Source organism: Petaurus breviceps, unplaced genomic scaffold, assembly GCF_028583685.1.
Source record: "Petaurus breviceps papuanus isolate PSGF00001 unplaced genomic scaffold, PetGlider_PUasm1.0 120, whole genome shotgun sequence".
Lineage (NCBI taxonomy): Eukaryota > Metazoa > Chordata > Mammalia > Diprotodontia > Petauridae > Petaurus > Petaurus breviceps.
The window spans coordinates 3843142-3858347 of NW_027185627.1; the positions used below are offsets into that span (position 1 = coordinate 3843142).

A 15206-nucleotide genomic window follows, 5' to 3' on the forward strand; every position below is an offset into this window, starting at 1 on the left:
AGGTGAACAGTCAGGTGAAGTCAACAAGTACTTTTTATGTACCTAGCACTGGGTCTTGAGAAGGATACTGTAATGGATACATTTGTCCGCTGCGAAATGTGTAACTTGTTTCTGTATGTAACTTGTAACTTGTACTGGGTTAGAGTAAGGTTGGATCTAGGGAAACCCTAGAAGTCCTACAAGACTCCTGGCAATAGGGGCCCAGAGAGTCTTTCGGTTATAAAAACCTTCCTTTAACAGTTATATTTTTATTCATAAAAATTCATCGAAGCGCAAAAACCAAGCAATTTACAAAGCACAACTTTTCAAAGACAAAACTTCTAACTTGATACTCCCAAAGTTAGTACAAAGATAGAAAGGGGATGTTTGGAGTGGGTAGGACCAAGTCCTGCTGTCTTGGGAGAACCCAGATTTATCTGGTTGTGGTTACAGGGAACAGCACAGAGAAAGATTGTGAAATTGAAAGTCTGAGGGGTCTTGGGTATGAAAGCTTTCAGAGGTTCATGACTAGTATTCAGGAGCCACTTTCTGAGTCATCTCGGTTCCAGCTCAGGCCTTGGCAGGGTCCAGCAGTGGTTCTTCGGCTGGGTGGGCTTAAGGTCACCCATCCAGCTCCCTTTGTTAGGTGGCTCTCATTTAATCTGTGTACTCGATAATTTTCATAGTGAACATTATGGGTGATGTCTTTGAGGTCCTGCATATGGGAGCTTGAGAGAGAAGGCTAACTAATCACTTTAGACCTCCCTAAACCCTCTTATCCATCCTCCCCCATGCAGCCCTCTTCCTTTCAGGGTCCAACTGAACCCAATCTTTCTCTGCCCTTCTTTTTTTTTCTTTTTGGAGGGGGGGAGGGTAGGGCAATTGGGGTCAAGTGATTTGCCCAAGGTCTCATGGCTAATAGTTGTTAAGTGTCTGAGGCCTGATTTGAACTCAGGTCCTCCTAACTCCAGGGCCAGTGCTCTATTCACTGCTCCACCTAGTCACCCTGCCCTTCTTTCTACATGTTCATATAACCTTCCCTGGTTTTTCTCTTACCGGATAAGCAGGTCTCTCAGGAGAGGGAACTCACAATGAGCCATGTTCTCCACTGGAATAATAAAAAATAACAACAATAGCTAATTTTTATATAGCATTTTAAGCTTATAGAACTGAACAAATTGAATTAGAGCTCTTTCTTTCCTAGTATCATTTTATTCATTCATTCAACCAATATTTATTGAACTCCTAATTATGTGCAAGGCATTTTAAGCTTATAGAACTGAACAAATTGAATTAGAGCTCTTTCTTTCCTAGTATCATTTTATTCATTCATTCAACCAATATTTATTGAACTCCTAATTATGTGCAAGGCACTGTGCCGGCTTCAAAACTAGCCCATCCCTCACCAATGGTTCTTTTCATTGAAGCTCAACCATCACTAACCCCATAGCTTCCATCTGCTCAGATTACCCTTTCCCATCTATCCTGCACTCACCTTCAATGATTCCCCATTTTGTCTTCCGGCCAAGGACACATTTCCCATTAACAATGTGCTCACGGTCTGCCCCAACCACAGCAAAGGGGATCTTCTCCTGAAGGAGTGGTCACAGAATTACAGGATTACAGAATTTCAGCTTTAGAAGGGACCTCAGCAGCCATCTAGTTCAACTCTTATCTGAAAAGGAATCCCCACTACAACACACCCAATGAGTGGTCATGAAACCTCTGCTAGAATGTTTCTGTTAAGATGGAGCCCTCTTTTAGAAAATATCTTTCCAGAAAACCTAAATCTGCCTTTTTGCAACTTCTGGCCACTGTTTCTGGCTCTGTCCTCTGGGACAAAGCAGTACTAGTATTTTTCCATTATATAACAACCGTTCAGATAATTGAAGACAAACTATTATGTCTCCACTAACTCTTCTCTAAGCTAATTATCCCTGGTTTCTTCAGCTAAGCCTCTTGTTACCATCCAGGTGCCCTCTCTCACTTATCCGTGTTCTTCCTAAATGTGGCATCCAGCACTGAACACAATGCTCAGGTATGTTCTGGCCAGGGCGGAGACAAGGGGAATCTCACCTCCCTGTTCCTGGAAACTACACCTCTTAAAGCAGTCAGAGTTTGAAGGGCTCAGTGGGTGTATGGAAACTGGGCTGGAGAAACAAAAAGGGAAAAATGGGGGCAGGAAAAGGTGAATGGGGACACTGTATGGGAAGGAGTATTTATGTATAAGGAGGAAGCCTTCAGCCTCATTAACTGGGAGGAATCAGGACAAGGGGTAAAAGGTTACACCCAGGATTCCAAAGGGAGGGGAGAAGAGTGAGTAACAGGAGCAAAGAAGTAGGATAAGTGGCTGTTGTTCCCTAAGAGGACCAAAATGACATTGCTATGTCAGGGTCAAGGTACAGTGTGTTCAACTGTGACTGATCAACCAAATATGAGCTTGGAAGGTTCTACTGCAGGTCAGGCACAAATAGTCCACATGAACATCTGGGGTGGAGATGTCTCTAAGTTTGCACATCCCATGTTTCTTTTGAGCTATTGCAATTCTGCTTTGCTCATGGATCACAGCATCTTCTTTCATGCAGGCATGCCATGCTGGGTGGTCCTTTGCCAGCATCAGCCATGTCACAAAATCAATCCCAAAGTTCTTCAGACCTTGATAATGTCCTTTTCTTGTTCCTTTTAACCACCACGTAAGCATCTTCCTTGCATGTGTAATCTGTAAAAGTCTTTTAGGCAAGCTTACGTTCGGCATTTGAACAAAGTGGTCAGCCCATCAGTACTGAGCTCTCTGCAGTTGAGTTTGAATGCTTGGCAATTTAGTTCAAGACAGGGAGTGAAAGATCTTTTAGAAGGGCTAGATTTTTAATGGCATGAGTTTTCTACCATCCTCCAAAATACAATGCTCCCACCAACTCAAGAATGATTGAAATTACAGAACAAAACCTTTCAGCATTTCCAGATAAATCCTCCTGGGGAAAGTGGGTTTAAGAGACTTAAATTCACACCCAGGAGTGAGTAACTGATGCTGCATCCTTTCTTGAGAGCATGTTTTCACAGCAGAAAAGAGAACAAGGAGCTATGGGAAATGAAAGGGTTAGAAAGAATGGGTACCTTGGAGGCTGGAGAAGGAGGCTAAACAGAAACTTTGCTAATTTAATTAGTGTTGCTAATGGATAGTCCTTGTTTGCCAGTGTCAGGGAGGATGTCTTGTAAACTCTGAAGAGTAGAGGTCTCCCCAAACAACAGCAATGATTGCTGACATTTATTATATGACTTTAAGTTTGCAAAGCACATATGAACATTATTTTTTCTTGATCCTATAACTATCTAGGTGCTAAAACTACCCCCATTTTACAGACAAGGAAACTGATACTTGGTGAAGTTAAGTGACTTTTCTAGGGTCACCCAAACAGGAAGAGTCTGAGGTAGGATTTGAACTCAGGTCTTCCTGATTCTAACTTCAGCACTCTGTCCACTCTAACATGTTGCCTTTTATGTTCCCTTTCAGGGTGATATCTGATTGCTTGCTTCAAGGCCCAGAACACTTCTCCTGAGATAGCCACTAAAAAGAGATTGATCCAGCTGTCCAAATGGGAGGTGGGAGAGGTGGATGGATGAGGAATGCCTATAGCTTATCCAGCACATAGTTGGATGAACAGCCCAAAGGCACTTTATCTCTACATAACTGGACAATAACCTATAGCTAAGCAATGGTCCACAATTTAGTAGGAAGAAGAGTTGAATCAGTCTTGGAAAATTATGTAGCCTGTTGGCTGAACCCCAAGCTGCTCAAAGCTAATTTTACTAACACCAGTATCTTCCCAGGGAGGTTGAATGGCTGAGATATGACAGAACAACATGACCTCAGAAGTGTCAAAATTGCAGATGACCCAAAAGTCAATGGAAAAATTCACAGTGGGGATATCAAATGGCTATATTGTAAAAGACATCATCAGAAACATGTATGGCCAGCAAAGAAGGTGGACCTGTCTGAAAGATAAAAGACAGGGTTGCTCCCCATTCATAACATGTTAAAAGAACCAAAGAAAGGCCTGCATCATACTGAATTCTCTCTGGAAGACTGATGGAAAGACATGGACAAGAACTGAATAGGATGAAAGGGTATCATGAGCTGTAAGCGAAAGGGTAATAAAGAGACTATTGATACAGATGTTACTGGGAATCCATTGAGACACTAAAAGTCGATCCCTTGTTCAGAGACACTGACTGTTTGGATTTTTACAGGCAGTGCAGCTGGTCATTGTTGTTCATCCTTCATTCGTGAAGAAGATAATTTCTTGAGTTGCAGGTGAATTGATTTGGATTTAAGGGAGGCAGAGCTGTACAAAGTCATCAGCCCCACTCTCTCCTCCAGAGAACTTAAAGGAACCTTAGAAATCCTCTAGTCTGAGGCTCTCATTTTGCAGATCAGGAAACTGAGGCTGAGAGCAGCAAAAGTAACTTAGGTAGTGTTATTCAGATAACAAGTAGCAGTGCCAACATTTGAACCCAGGTTATTTGATTCTTTGAATTACATCATACCAGGAGGCTGCAAATTCTTTGAGGGGGGACCAGGGGTGACTTCTCCGGGAGTCAGGGACTGCCTGGGGGGTACAGTTAAAAATGAATTTAAGGGCAGAACCTATAGAAAAGACTTGTTTTCCTCAGGAGCCAAGAGAACTTAAAGAGATTTTTCTAGGTTTTGACTGGGGCAGGAAGTCAGATGGAAGCAGGAAGACAAGCCAGACTTCTGAAAGGGTTGCACAGAGAAGGACTTGGAATTAGAAACAATCATACAAATCTCTAAGAAAGACTTCTCTTAGGTTGGACAAGGAGGAACTCTTTGACCACACTGTGCCCTTATCATTTACCCACCTGTAGCACCCTCAGGTTCCCCATGCAAATTAACATCATTTCTTTTTCTGTTGTTTATTTGTTTTTTGAGGGGAGGCAATCAGAGTTAAATGACTTTCCCAGGGTCACACAGCTAGTAAGTGTCTGAGGTCACATTTGAACTCATGTCCTCCTGACTCCAGGGTCAGTGCAGATTCACCTAGCATTACCTAGCTCCCCCAACATAATTTTTTGCATCTGAAATGATGGGTTCTGGGTGTGTGTGGTAATGAAGAGGGGTAGGATGAGATAAAAGGTTGCCATCTTGAGGTGGTTTCCCAAAAGAGAGGTCCCCAACCTTTCAGTGGTCCCATTACTGTTATTACTTGTTCCCTCACCCGAATCTTGTCATTCAAAGTTTTGTCATTTGAGTCTTCATCAAAGCACTTCTGGGGGTAAACAAAGATGCAGTTGTTCTTCAGATCCTCCTGAATCTGAAGGAAAAAGAAATTTCACTTCAGTTCTTATCGGGTCATGAACTCTTTGTTCTTGATATGACTCTCCACCAAACCCCCAACCAAGGCCACATGAAGCCCCTTTCTGACCTTCCCACCTCTCCATCAACTGATCACCCCTCTCCCATTTGTGGTCTTTATTCCCACTTATTGATGAAACTCTTCCCTAAGCCTGGGAATGAAGTCTCCTGGTCAGCTCCTCGAATTGTCCAGCATCCTCTTGATAATGGCCTCCAGGTCTGATCCAGTTCCCCCTTACCTGACATCTGAAAGCTTCCCTCTCTTCTAAGGTGAGGCTGTCTGCCCGGGCAATAACAGGAACAACATTTACCACCCGACATAGACGTTTCAGAAACTCAATATCTAGAGGTCGAAGGCTAGGAGGCAGGAAGGTGAAGGAGACAGTGAGTTTGTTTTCCAGCTCAAGTCAATCTAGACTCCTCTTTACCTCAAACTCTGATAGTGCCTAAAACTTTCAATCAGCAATGTTAGCTAGGATTAGGGGATTGGGACACATGGTCCCTAACAGGCTACTCCCACAAATCATGTGTATATGTCTAATAGTGCCATCCCCTCATCCTGCCTGTGGTGAATTCCCTTTGCTCTCCCCTTACCAGTGCCCTGTGGGAGGCACAAAGTACACACAGATGTGCACTCGTGTGTCTGGGATGTGGTGCTGACGCGTGATGAGAACCTCCTCCTGTAGGTAGTGCTCATACTGATCATTGATATAGTTCAGGATGGGGTCCCAACTGGAAAGGAAAGGGAAGAAAGTGAAAAAGATCCTGGGGATTCCATCCAACCACCCCTACGCTGTTGATAGGTGGTGAAGTTCTCTGGAATTCCACCTTTCCTGCTCCTCCACTCCTTCAATATGATTATTACTGACAACAACTTAAAAGTTGCTTTCAAAGGCTACAGAATAGTTTTAAGCCCCAGATCCCTCCCTGAAGGGTATAATCCAGATGGGAAGGGACATACAAGGACAATAGCAACACAAGATATCCTTTAGTAAGTACTGCAAGAATAGTCCAAGTACTTTAGGATTCTTGAAAGAGAAGTGATTAGTGAAGCCGGAGTGGGTGGGTGAGTCTTTGTGGAGAAGGTGGGACTTGAACTGGGCCTTGAAAAATGTGTCAGGCCTCCCAGAGCCCTTCCTCAAACTAATTATAGGGACCCTAAAATAACTGCCCTCACCATAAGGTTCTCTAAAGCAGAACTAAGCTCTACCAGCCAGTTATCTCTGTTTGCTAAGTTGGGTGACAGCAGAAAAACTTCTGTGTCAAGTATTGGAGATAGGATAGTTGGAGGGATGGCAAAGGGTTAAGAAATAAGGAAAGGGGGAGCAGCTAGGTGGTACAGTGAATAGAGCACTGGCCCTGAAGGAGGACCTGAGTTCAAATATGGCCTCAGATACTTGCTACTTACTAGCTTTGTGGCCTTGGGCAAGTCACTTAAACCCAATTGCCTTGCCTTCCCCCCCACCAAAATAAAATAAGGAAAGGGAAAGAGAGTATGGAGAAGGGACCTCCTTCATACTTTGAATAGGGATAGTATTGCCAAGAAGAACATACCACTTGTCATTGTTGATCTGGTCCCCAAATCCAGGTGTGTCTGTCACTGTCAGCTTCAGTTTCACCCCCTTCTCCTCAATTGCTATGGAGGGAGGGTTGGGGAACATCATAGGGGGGCCTCAAACTCTGAGGAGCCATCAGGACCAGGGAACAGTTGAAGGAGGGGGATCAGCTCTGGAGGGAGGACAGTTTTAGGAAGTTGAGGTAGTTCTTGATAGGTTCATAGGGTAGGGAAGATAAAAGGGGGTACTCACTATGGGTAACAGATTGTAGTTGAAGAGTTTGAGGTAAAGGCCCCAACTTGTTCACTGGTGATGATTTCCACACCTTGGACTTGAACAAAGTGTTTACCATTGTGGACTTACCCAATCCACTCCTCCCTGGGAATATACCAGAAGGACATATTCATGAACAGTGGGATAAGGAGGGAGTAGAGATACCTAATGCAGTGAAGAGCAGAATGGCATGCAAGGTCACAGTCTAGGTTGTGGCCAGGTCACACCTGGGGTATGGTTCGAAGTAGCATGGTTCAGTGGAAAGAATATTGTCTTTGGAATCAGAAGACCTAGGTTCAAAAACTGCCTTTATCAGATAATACCAGTGTGGCATGTCACCTAATCTGCATGGACCTCAGTTTCCTCATCTGTAAAATGGGGGGGGGGGGTTATACCAGAGAGTCTCTGAGGTCTCTTCAAGATATAAGTCTATGCTCCTATGGCACTCAAGAATATAACATCATGTAGGGAATGGTTATAGGGATATAGGGTTTTTGCAGGTTGATGAATGGCTTATAGACCACAGAGTAGAAAAGAGTTGAATTAAGGGGAGTGGAAGAAGCCCCGAATTGACTCTATCTTGTTTATTTTCCCCTTCAACTTATTTTTATTCCTCTCTTCCCCCCAACCCCCATAGACACTCATTCACTTTTGCTCACCAACAACCATGATGTTGAATTCAAAACCAGTTTTCATGGCTTTGATCTTCAGCTGGTCCAGCACAGCTTCAATCCCCACATAGCCAAACATCTCACAGGAGGAGGTCCTGGGGCTGGAAGGTTGTGGGGAGTGGGGAGACAGGGAACGCTTTGAGGTCCCTGCCATGGTGGTAGTTCTGTGTGACCAGTCAAGCCCTGTTGTTGTAGGAGAGAGGAGAAAGGTAAGAGAAAGGTAGTTTAGCTCACAACTCAGGAGCAAGACTGAATCATGATCCCTAAATTTTGAGGCTTTGTCCTTCCTCTTTATCTCTGATCTCTGATACCCAATCCCTAATTATGAATGATATACTATACCTTATGGACACCAGGCTGTCTGAAGTCCTAGGAAGGGTTGGAGTTGGGGTAGACAGAGATAGTGCAGGGAGGTTTGGGTAGGCTAGTGGATTAGTGGAAGAAATTGCTTATGTTAATATATGATCAGCTAGAGAGATATGACTACTCTCATTTCAAGGAAGAGAAAAGCCTGAACTTAATAACTACCCCATTTCTGCACTTCCTCCCCAAATGGACACAGGGCCCCAAAAGCACTGACCACCTGGATTGATTACAGGTTTGATGTTTCCTCTATAGGCACTCCTACTAGTATAACCAATGGTCAAAGTCTAGGCACATTTCAGTGTTACATATTCCATATATGTATGTGTTAGAGTAGAATGTAAGCTTCTTGAGGGCAGGGACTGTTTCACTTTTCTATTTGTATCTCCAGCACTTAGTACAGCACCCAACATAATAAACACAATAAATACTTCTTGATTGATTAGGAAGTACACTCAGTTTGGAGAATGTACCTTGGCATGTGGGTGAGTGGGGAAGGGATGATTTGTCCCCATCAGTGGAAAGGTGACAGCTCACCTTCCAGCAGTAGAAGTAAGACTCATCAAGGGGAGATTCTTCCTGACCAAGAGTCCATTTATCCTGTTGGTGGTAATAGTTGGGAAAACAAATAAACAAAGAAATTAAATAATGACATAGAGATAGGCATAAAGAGAAGCAACAAGACAATGAGAGAGGTATAGACACACGGAAGCCCCTGAGAGATGGGGGCAGAAAATGACAGACACCAAGAGGAAGATTCAAATAGGAGAGATAGAGACACAAGGAGAGTGAGAGATGGAAAAGAAAAAGACAGACTAAGCACTGTCCTCTCTTGGTCACCTGGCCCTGGTCACTCTGTAGGGAGCCAGCTATGGAGGGAGGTCACCTCGATCTCTGAGGTTCAGTGTATGACTTGTGGTGGAGTGGGTGGGGGAGTAGATGACAGTTAACTGAAGAATCTGAGTTCTTGCTCTCACCTTACCCCTTTCTTATGTGTCCCCCCCCCCCCTAAGAACTTTCCAGTCTAGGACTCTCCTGGTGTAGGAAGCATCCAAGTTAGATACAAAGTCAAAGTTTGTTTAGGATAGAAACATTATAAAGATTACTGGGCATTAAGTCAAGCATCTTGGAAAGGTCCATGCCAAATAGTATCTGTCCCATAAGTATGCCTGCAGCTTCTTGGTGTAGTGAAAAGGGTACTGGATATGAAAACAGGGGACCTGAGTTTAAATCTTAGATTGGATATTTACTATCTGTGTGACCTTGGAAAAGTCACTTTATCTCTGTGTTATTTTTATCATCCAAAAAATGAGGGGGGAATGGACTAGGGGGTTTCAAGAGTGCCTTTCAGAATGAAATCCATGATCCTAAATGGGAGCAGAGGAGGGTCAGGGTGGTAACTTAGGAAGTCCTCATGCTCTGATCTCAATCTCTCTCTTCCAATTCTCCCCTGCTCCCTCTCTAAGTTAATTTACTACTCTAGTTCATTCCCCTTCATTTTAGCCCCTATCCCTTTCTCCCTCTCTCTCTCTCTCTTTCTCTCTCTCTTCCCCCCATTCCCAAAGATAGGTCACGAAAATATGTAAATGGAAGCTGGGAAGATACATTTGGGAAATTTATCTGTGGAATAATTTCTAAATGCTTCCCATCTTCATAATGAAAATTTTTTATGAGAAAATTATAAGAAAAGAGGGACAATAATGGAAAATATATCTAAGAAGGAAAAAAAAAGGTTTCAATAACACATCCATCTTAATCTTTGTAAGAAATAGAGGTCACAGAAAAGAACAATGTGTACACATTCCCTGACTACAATGTAAATAATGTCAGTACTCAGTGGCAACAAAACTTGAACCACATATGATGTTCAATGTTATTGCCGTGTCAGGTCAAAGGACGAAATGACAAGGAAGCAAATCTTCTTTTTTTCTTCTGAATCTTCTGAACATCTCAACTTATTAATGGCACGGCAATTGCCCAACACACCAGGACCAGACCTCTTCAGCTCAGGTCTGGATGCTGAATATAGGAGGGGACAGACTTTTTATACATTAAAAACAATTAATTAATCAAACAAGGTCAATTATGAAAAACATTGGATAATCTGATTTCTAATTAGAGGAAAAATCAGAGACTTTCCAAGCTGGGAGGGGGAGAACGAACAGGTATAATTTCCTGAAGATGTCCCACTCCCCAAAGTGTCTATAAACAAAGGAATATGGAAGTAGTATAGATTGATCAGCTTGGAGACAGTTTTCCAAAAAAGACATATGGATTGCTTGAGGTATATAATTGTGAGAAAACTCCTTGCGTTAATTAATCTTTGGATCTAATTTTTGGAGTTTCCAGAAGCATAACCTAGTTCTTTGGTTAAGGGTCTCTAAGCAGCAGGTAGGGGTGGTCCAGCTTCCCAGCCGTGCTGGGCTAGGTTCAAACAATGCAATAAGGTTTTCTCCCAATTCCCACAACTGAATAACGTTTTCTCGTAGGATAGAAGTTGGACTAGAGCCAGGGGCCTTAAGGTCACATGTGGCCCTCTAGGTCTCAGGTGTGGTCTTTAAAAAAAAAATTATTTATTTACTTTTAGTTTACAACATTCAGTTCCACAGTCCCTTGAGTTTCAAATTTTCTCCCCCTCCCCCCATATCGGCATGCAATCTAATATAGGATCTACACATACTTTCACATTAAACATTAGTCAGGTTGTAAAGAAGGATTATAACCAATTGAGTGAACAATGAGAAAGAGGAAACAAAGCAAAACAAAAGAGAGAGAGCAAGCAGTTTGCTTCAGTCTGCATTCAGACTCTGTAGTTCTTCCTGTGGATGTGGACATCTCTTTCTATTGTGAGTCTTTTGGAGTTGTCTTATATCTTTGCATGGCTGAGAGGAGCCCAGTCTATCAAAGTTAGTTGTCACATATTAAGTCGTGTCTGTAATTGTGTACAAATTTCTACTTATTCTGCTTTTCTTACTCAGCATCAGTTTACATAAGTCTCTCCAGGTTATTATGAAGTCCGTCTGCTCCTCATTTCTTATAGCACAGTGGTATTCCATTGCATTCATATACCACAACTTGTTCAGCCATTCCCCAATTGATGGGCACACCCTTGGTTTCCAATTCTTTGCCATCACAAAAAGAGCTGCTATAAATATATTTGTACATATGGATCCTTTTCTCACTTCTATGATCTCTTTGGGATACAACCCTAGAAGTGGTATTGCTGGGTCAAAGGGTATGCACTTATTTATAGCCCTTTGGTCATAGTTCCAGATTGTTCTCCAGAATGGTTTAATCAGTTTACAATTCCACCAACAATGCATTAATGTTCCAATTTTTCCATATCCTCTCCAGCATTGATCATTTTCCTGTTTTGTCATGTTAAGCAATCTGACTGGTGAGATGTGGTACCTCAGAGCTGTTTTGATTTGCATTTCTCTAATCAATAATGATTTAGAGCATTTTTCCATATGCTTATAGCTACCTTTAATTTCTTCCTCTGAAAACTGCCTGTTCATATCCTTTGACCATTTATCAATTGGGGAATGACTTGGGGAATTGGAGAATGAATTGGGGAATTGACTTTCTTATAGATTTGACTCAATTCTCTGAATATTTTAGAAATGAAGCCTTTATCAGAGACACTGGTTATAAAAATTCTTTCCCAATTTTCTACTTCCCTCTTAATCTTGGTTACAATGGCTTTATTTGTACCGAAACTTTTCAATTTAATGTAATCAAAGTTATCCATTTTGCATTTTATAATGCTCTCTAACTCTTGTTTGGTCATAAAATCTTGCCTTCTCCATAAGTCTGACAGGTAAACTATTGCTTGCTTTCCCAGATTGCTAGCCTTTATACCTAGATCATGCACCCATTTAGACTTGGTTTTGGTATATGGTGTTAGATAATGGTCTATGCCCAGTTTCTGCCATACTATATTCCAGTTTTCCCAGCAGTTTTTGTCAAATAGTGAGTTCTTATCCCCAAGACTGGGGTCTTTGGGTTTATTAAACAGTAGATTCCTATAGTCATTGACTGCTGAATCTTGTGTGCCCAATCTATTCCGCTGACTCTATTCCTCAGCCTCAGGTGTGGCCTTTTGACTGAGTCCCAGTTTAACAGAACAAATTCTTTTATTAAGGGGATTTGTTCTGTGAAATTTGGATTCAGTCAAAAGGCTGCACTTGTCAAGGCTGCAGGTTCCCCACCTTTGGACTAGACCCTTAAATAAATAGAAAGGGAACTGAGCTAGCTCCAGAATTGAGTCACTGATTCAATCAGTGCGGTTTACTCAGTTCCCACAATTAATTAACTTCTTGCTGAAATAATCCCTTCAGTGCAACACTGACAAAATTAAAGAATCCATGAATAAACTACAAAAGGGCAAGGGGCATGTGTTGTCATTTGTAATCATAATTTGTCTTTGTTTTTCTGAGGATGTATTTTATGGTTTTTTGAGGCTGTTAGAACAATTTTTTTTTTAAATTTTAAAAGAAAAACCAAACCAAAGAAAGATAAGGTGGTCACAGGTGTAGAACAGAAATGATAAAGATATTTCACAATTACATAACAATTTAGTCATATGGCTCTATCCCATGTTTTCTCATTGGGTAGGCTTAGAGGCATCCAGATAGAATGCTGGACCTCCAATCAGGCCCCTTTCAAGACATCAATTGAAATCCAGCAGCAGACACTAAGTGGCTGTGACCTTGGGCAAGTCCCTTAACCTCTGTCTCTCTCAGTTTTGTTAATTGTAAAATGAGGGAAATAATAACATGTACCTCTCATAGTTGTGAAAAGCAGTTGAGATACTAGTTGTAAAACCCTTAGCACAGTGTTTGGCACATAGTAGGTGCTATGTACATATGCTAGCTATTATTGTTAGATTATTCTTCCCAGGTAAGCAGCAGGTAAAGGTGGGTTACACCCATTTTACAGATGAGGAAACAGAAAGGTAACAGATAAGGAAACATTTGTATCTTGCTAGAGGTCATACTGCTGGTCAGTGACCAAGCTGGGACTAGACAGAACCCTGGTTTTCTGGCTACTTACTGAGTGAGGACTCTTTTCCTTATGGGAGAATTTGGAAGGAGTGTACAGAGGGTAGGGGAACTGTTCAGTTTCCTGAAGTTGTTATTTTGAGGCCAAGGTGAGAAATCTACCCTCCTTCCCCTCTTCAATCCCCATCACACCATCTTAGCCTCCTGGGGCCTGTTCTTTCTGCTCCCTGATTCTCTAAGCTTTTTCAAAATGTCTCTCCTCCTGGGACTGAAGCTCTGCTCCAGGAATTAGGAGTGTGTGTGCGTGTACAAGGAGAGACTTACGGAGGATTGAGTGACTGATATAGCCTTCCCTTCCCTAGGGTCTTACAGTACAAGGACACATTTTGGGGATCTTGTAGCAAGCACAGCCCTTTGGGAGGGAGGCATGCTCCTCTTTCCCACTCTCAACGTCTATCTCTGTGGTAAACCAGGGCAGTTTAGGCCCTCGACTCTGTTGCCTGAAACATTAGCTATAGCTGAGTTGGGTTGGGCTGGGCTGAGCTGGGCTTGCCCAGAGGTTGGAGGAGGAGCTGGGAGGCCACAGGTGCAGCCAGACGGGAAGCAGGAAGCTGTGGTACTGTGTCTCCAGCAGACAGGGCATTTCTCTCCAAGGTAAGAGCATAGGGATTTAATTGGGGGATCAGTGGGGACTCCCTTAGGAGTCTGGGGGAGTTGTTGAGGGAGAGGTAAAGTCAGATTAGGGTTCTCTGGCTTTCTGGACTCCATAAAGGGACAACAAAAGAGGGAGGAGGTAGGTGGAAACTGAAACTTCCTGTTGGCATCTGTGCCCAGGGCTAGACTTAGGAAGGAATGGACTGCCTTTGGATCTTGTGATTACCCCACCTCACTCAGTCAGATTCATAGCTGGAAGGAACCTTAAAAGAACATCTCCCTCATTACAGATGGAGAAGGTGAGGCCCCGGGAAGCTAAGCGACCAAGGTCACACAAGGAGCTGGGATTCTTTACCCCCAGACTCGGGCAGGGTTGGGGCCAGTGGGAAGGTGGGGGCAGGAAAATGGGATAACTGAGCTCTGTTGTGTTCGACTTTCTTGGTGGGGATAGGTACCCAAGAACTCACAGGGATGGCCCCATCTATTGAGGAGGTGGGGAGCGAGCTGCAGGAGACTGCCCAGGAACTGTTGAGCCGACTGAAAAGCCGCCAGCTCTTTCAGTCCGGGTGGGACATTGCAGCCTTTGTGGTCTTCCTCACCTTCATTGGTGAGTATGGACATAGCCTTCCTGATCTTCCCCTCAGCCCTGCCATCTACCACTGTGGCCTTAGTGCTTGTCCTTCCTCATTTTTACCTTGGTAAGAGTGGCCAGCATCCCCAACTCACCAGATGCAGTCCCAGTTCCCACTGCTCCAAGTCACGTGACCACAGCCTCTTCCTCCTGCCCCTCAGGGACTGTGCTGTTGCTGGCGCTCCTTGTCCTCATGCATTGCTGCTGCTGCTGCTGTTCCTCCAGCCCCCCAAAGGTAACCTGTCCCTAAGGCCCCTCTAATGGACCCCATATTCCAGCTCAGTCCTCTTCTCATCTCACTTCTCCCTGGCCCAGGGACTCCTGTGCAATCAGCCTGGGTCTCCTTTTCTTGCAGAGAAGACCCAAGGGAGTGGACAACTTAGCCCTGGAGCCATAGTCCAGAGCCACTGGCCAGCCAGCCTTGGATCCGGACCTCTTGATAATCAGGACCAGGACCAGCTCACCCACAGCTCACACCCTGAAGCCACATTAAAGAAGTCCTGCTCTATCTCGCTGGCAGACTGTCTCTCCCCATCTCCCCCCCCCACACACACACACGATGAAGGCGTGCTCTTGCTGCATTCCTAGCACCCCTGGCTACAGAGGGCTCTCTGCCTTCGGATCATGGAATACTACTGACAGCAAGCTAGGCCACTGGGGAAAAGACAAAACACACCAAAACAAAAACAGCCTGTCTCAGGGGGG

The 15206-nt window shown here is 43.6% G+C and overlaps 2 protein-coding genes across 2 annotated transcripts; one reads left to right on the forward strand and one right to left on the reverse strand.

Annotated features, from left to right (window-relative positions):
- Positions 1 to 514: 514 nt before the first annotated feature.
- On the reverse strand, positions 515 to 8004 carry SEPTIN12 (septin 12). The gene is made up of 9 exons (XM_069089623.1): positions 7839 to 8004; positions 7159 to 7284; positions 6905 to 6986; positions 5945 to 6082; positions 5590 to 5707; positions 5214 to 5309; positions 1475 to 1571; positions 1036 to 1087; positions 515 to 707 (listed from the first exon to the last, which is right to left on the reverse strand). Exons 1-9 carry the CDS (start codon positions 8002 to 8004, stop codon positions 515 to 517), a joined length of 1068 nt encoding a protein of 355 aa, XP_068945724.1.
- Positions 8005 to 13767: 5763 nt separating this feature from the next.
- On the forward strand, positions 13768 to 15009 carry SMIM22 (small integral membrane protein 22). The gene is made up of 4 exons (XM_069089664.1): positions 13768 to 13870; positions 14322 to 14477; positions 14663 to 14736; positions 14857 to 15009. The coding sequence occupies exons 2-4, from the start codon at positions 14342 to 14344 to the stop codon at positions 14896 to 14898; spliced, it is 252 nt and encodes an 83-aa protein (XP_068945765.1). The 5' UTR covers positions 13768 to 13870; positions 14322 to 14341; the 3' UTR covers positions 14899 to 15009.
- Positions 15010 to 15206: the final 197 nt, after the last annotated feature.

What these genes read in the sequence shown, in the direction of transcription:
- SEPTIN12 (XM_069089623.1), bottom strand. Translation starts at nt 8,004, where the DNA reads ATGGCAGGGACCTCAAAGCGTTCCCTGTCTCCCCACTCCCCACAACCT. An exon ending in CTTTGAATGACAAGATTCGG is followed by an intron (nt 1,572 to 5,213) that starts GTGAGGGAACAA and finishes CCACTCCTTCAG; the next exon opens with GAGAAGATCCCCTTTGCTGT. An exon ending in CTGAGAGACCTGCTTATCCG is followed by an intron (nt 708 to 1,035) that starts GTAAGAGAAAAA and finishes TTCTCTCTCAAG; the next exon opens with CTCCCATATGCAGGACCTCA.
- SMIM22 (XM_069089664.1), top strand. Translation starts at nt 14,342, where the DNA reads ATGGCCCCATCTATTGAGGAGGTGGGGAGCGAGCTGCAGGAGACTGCC. An exon ending in GGTCTTCCTCACCTTCATTG is followed by an intron (nt 14,478 to 14,662) that starts GTGAGTATGGAC and finishes CCTGCCCCTCAG; the next exon opens with GGACTGTGCTGTTGCTGGCG. An exon ending in GTTCCTCCAGCCCCCCAAAG is followed by an intron (nt 14,737 to 14,856) that starts GTAACCTGTCCC and finishes CTTTTCTTGCAG; the next exon opens with AGAAGACCCAAGGGAGTGGA.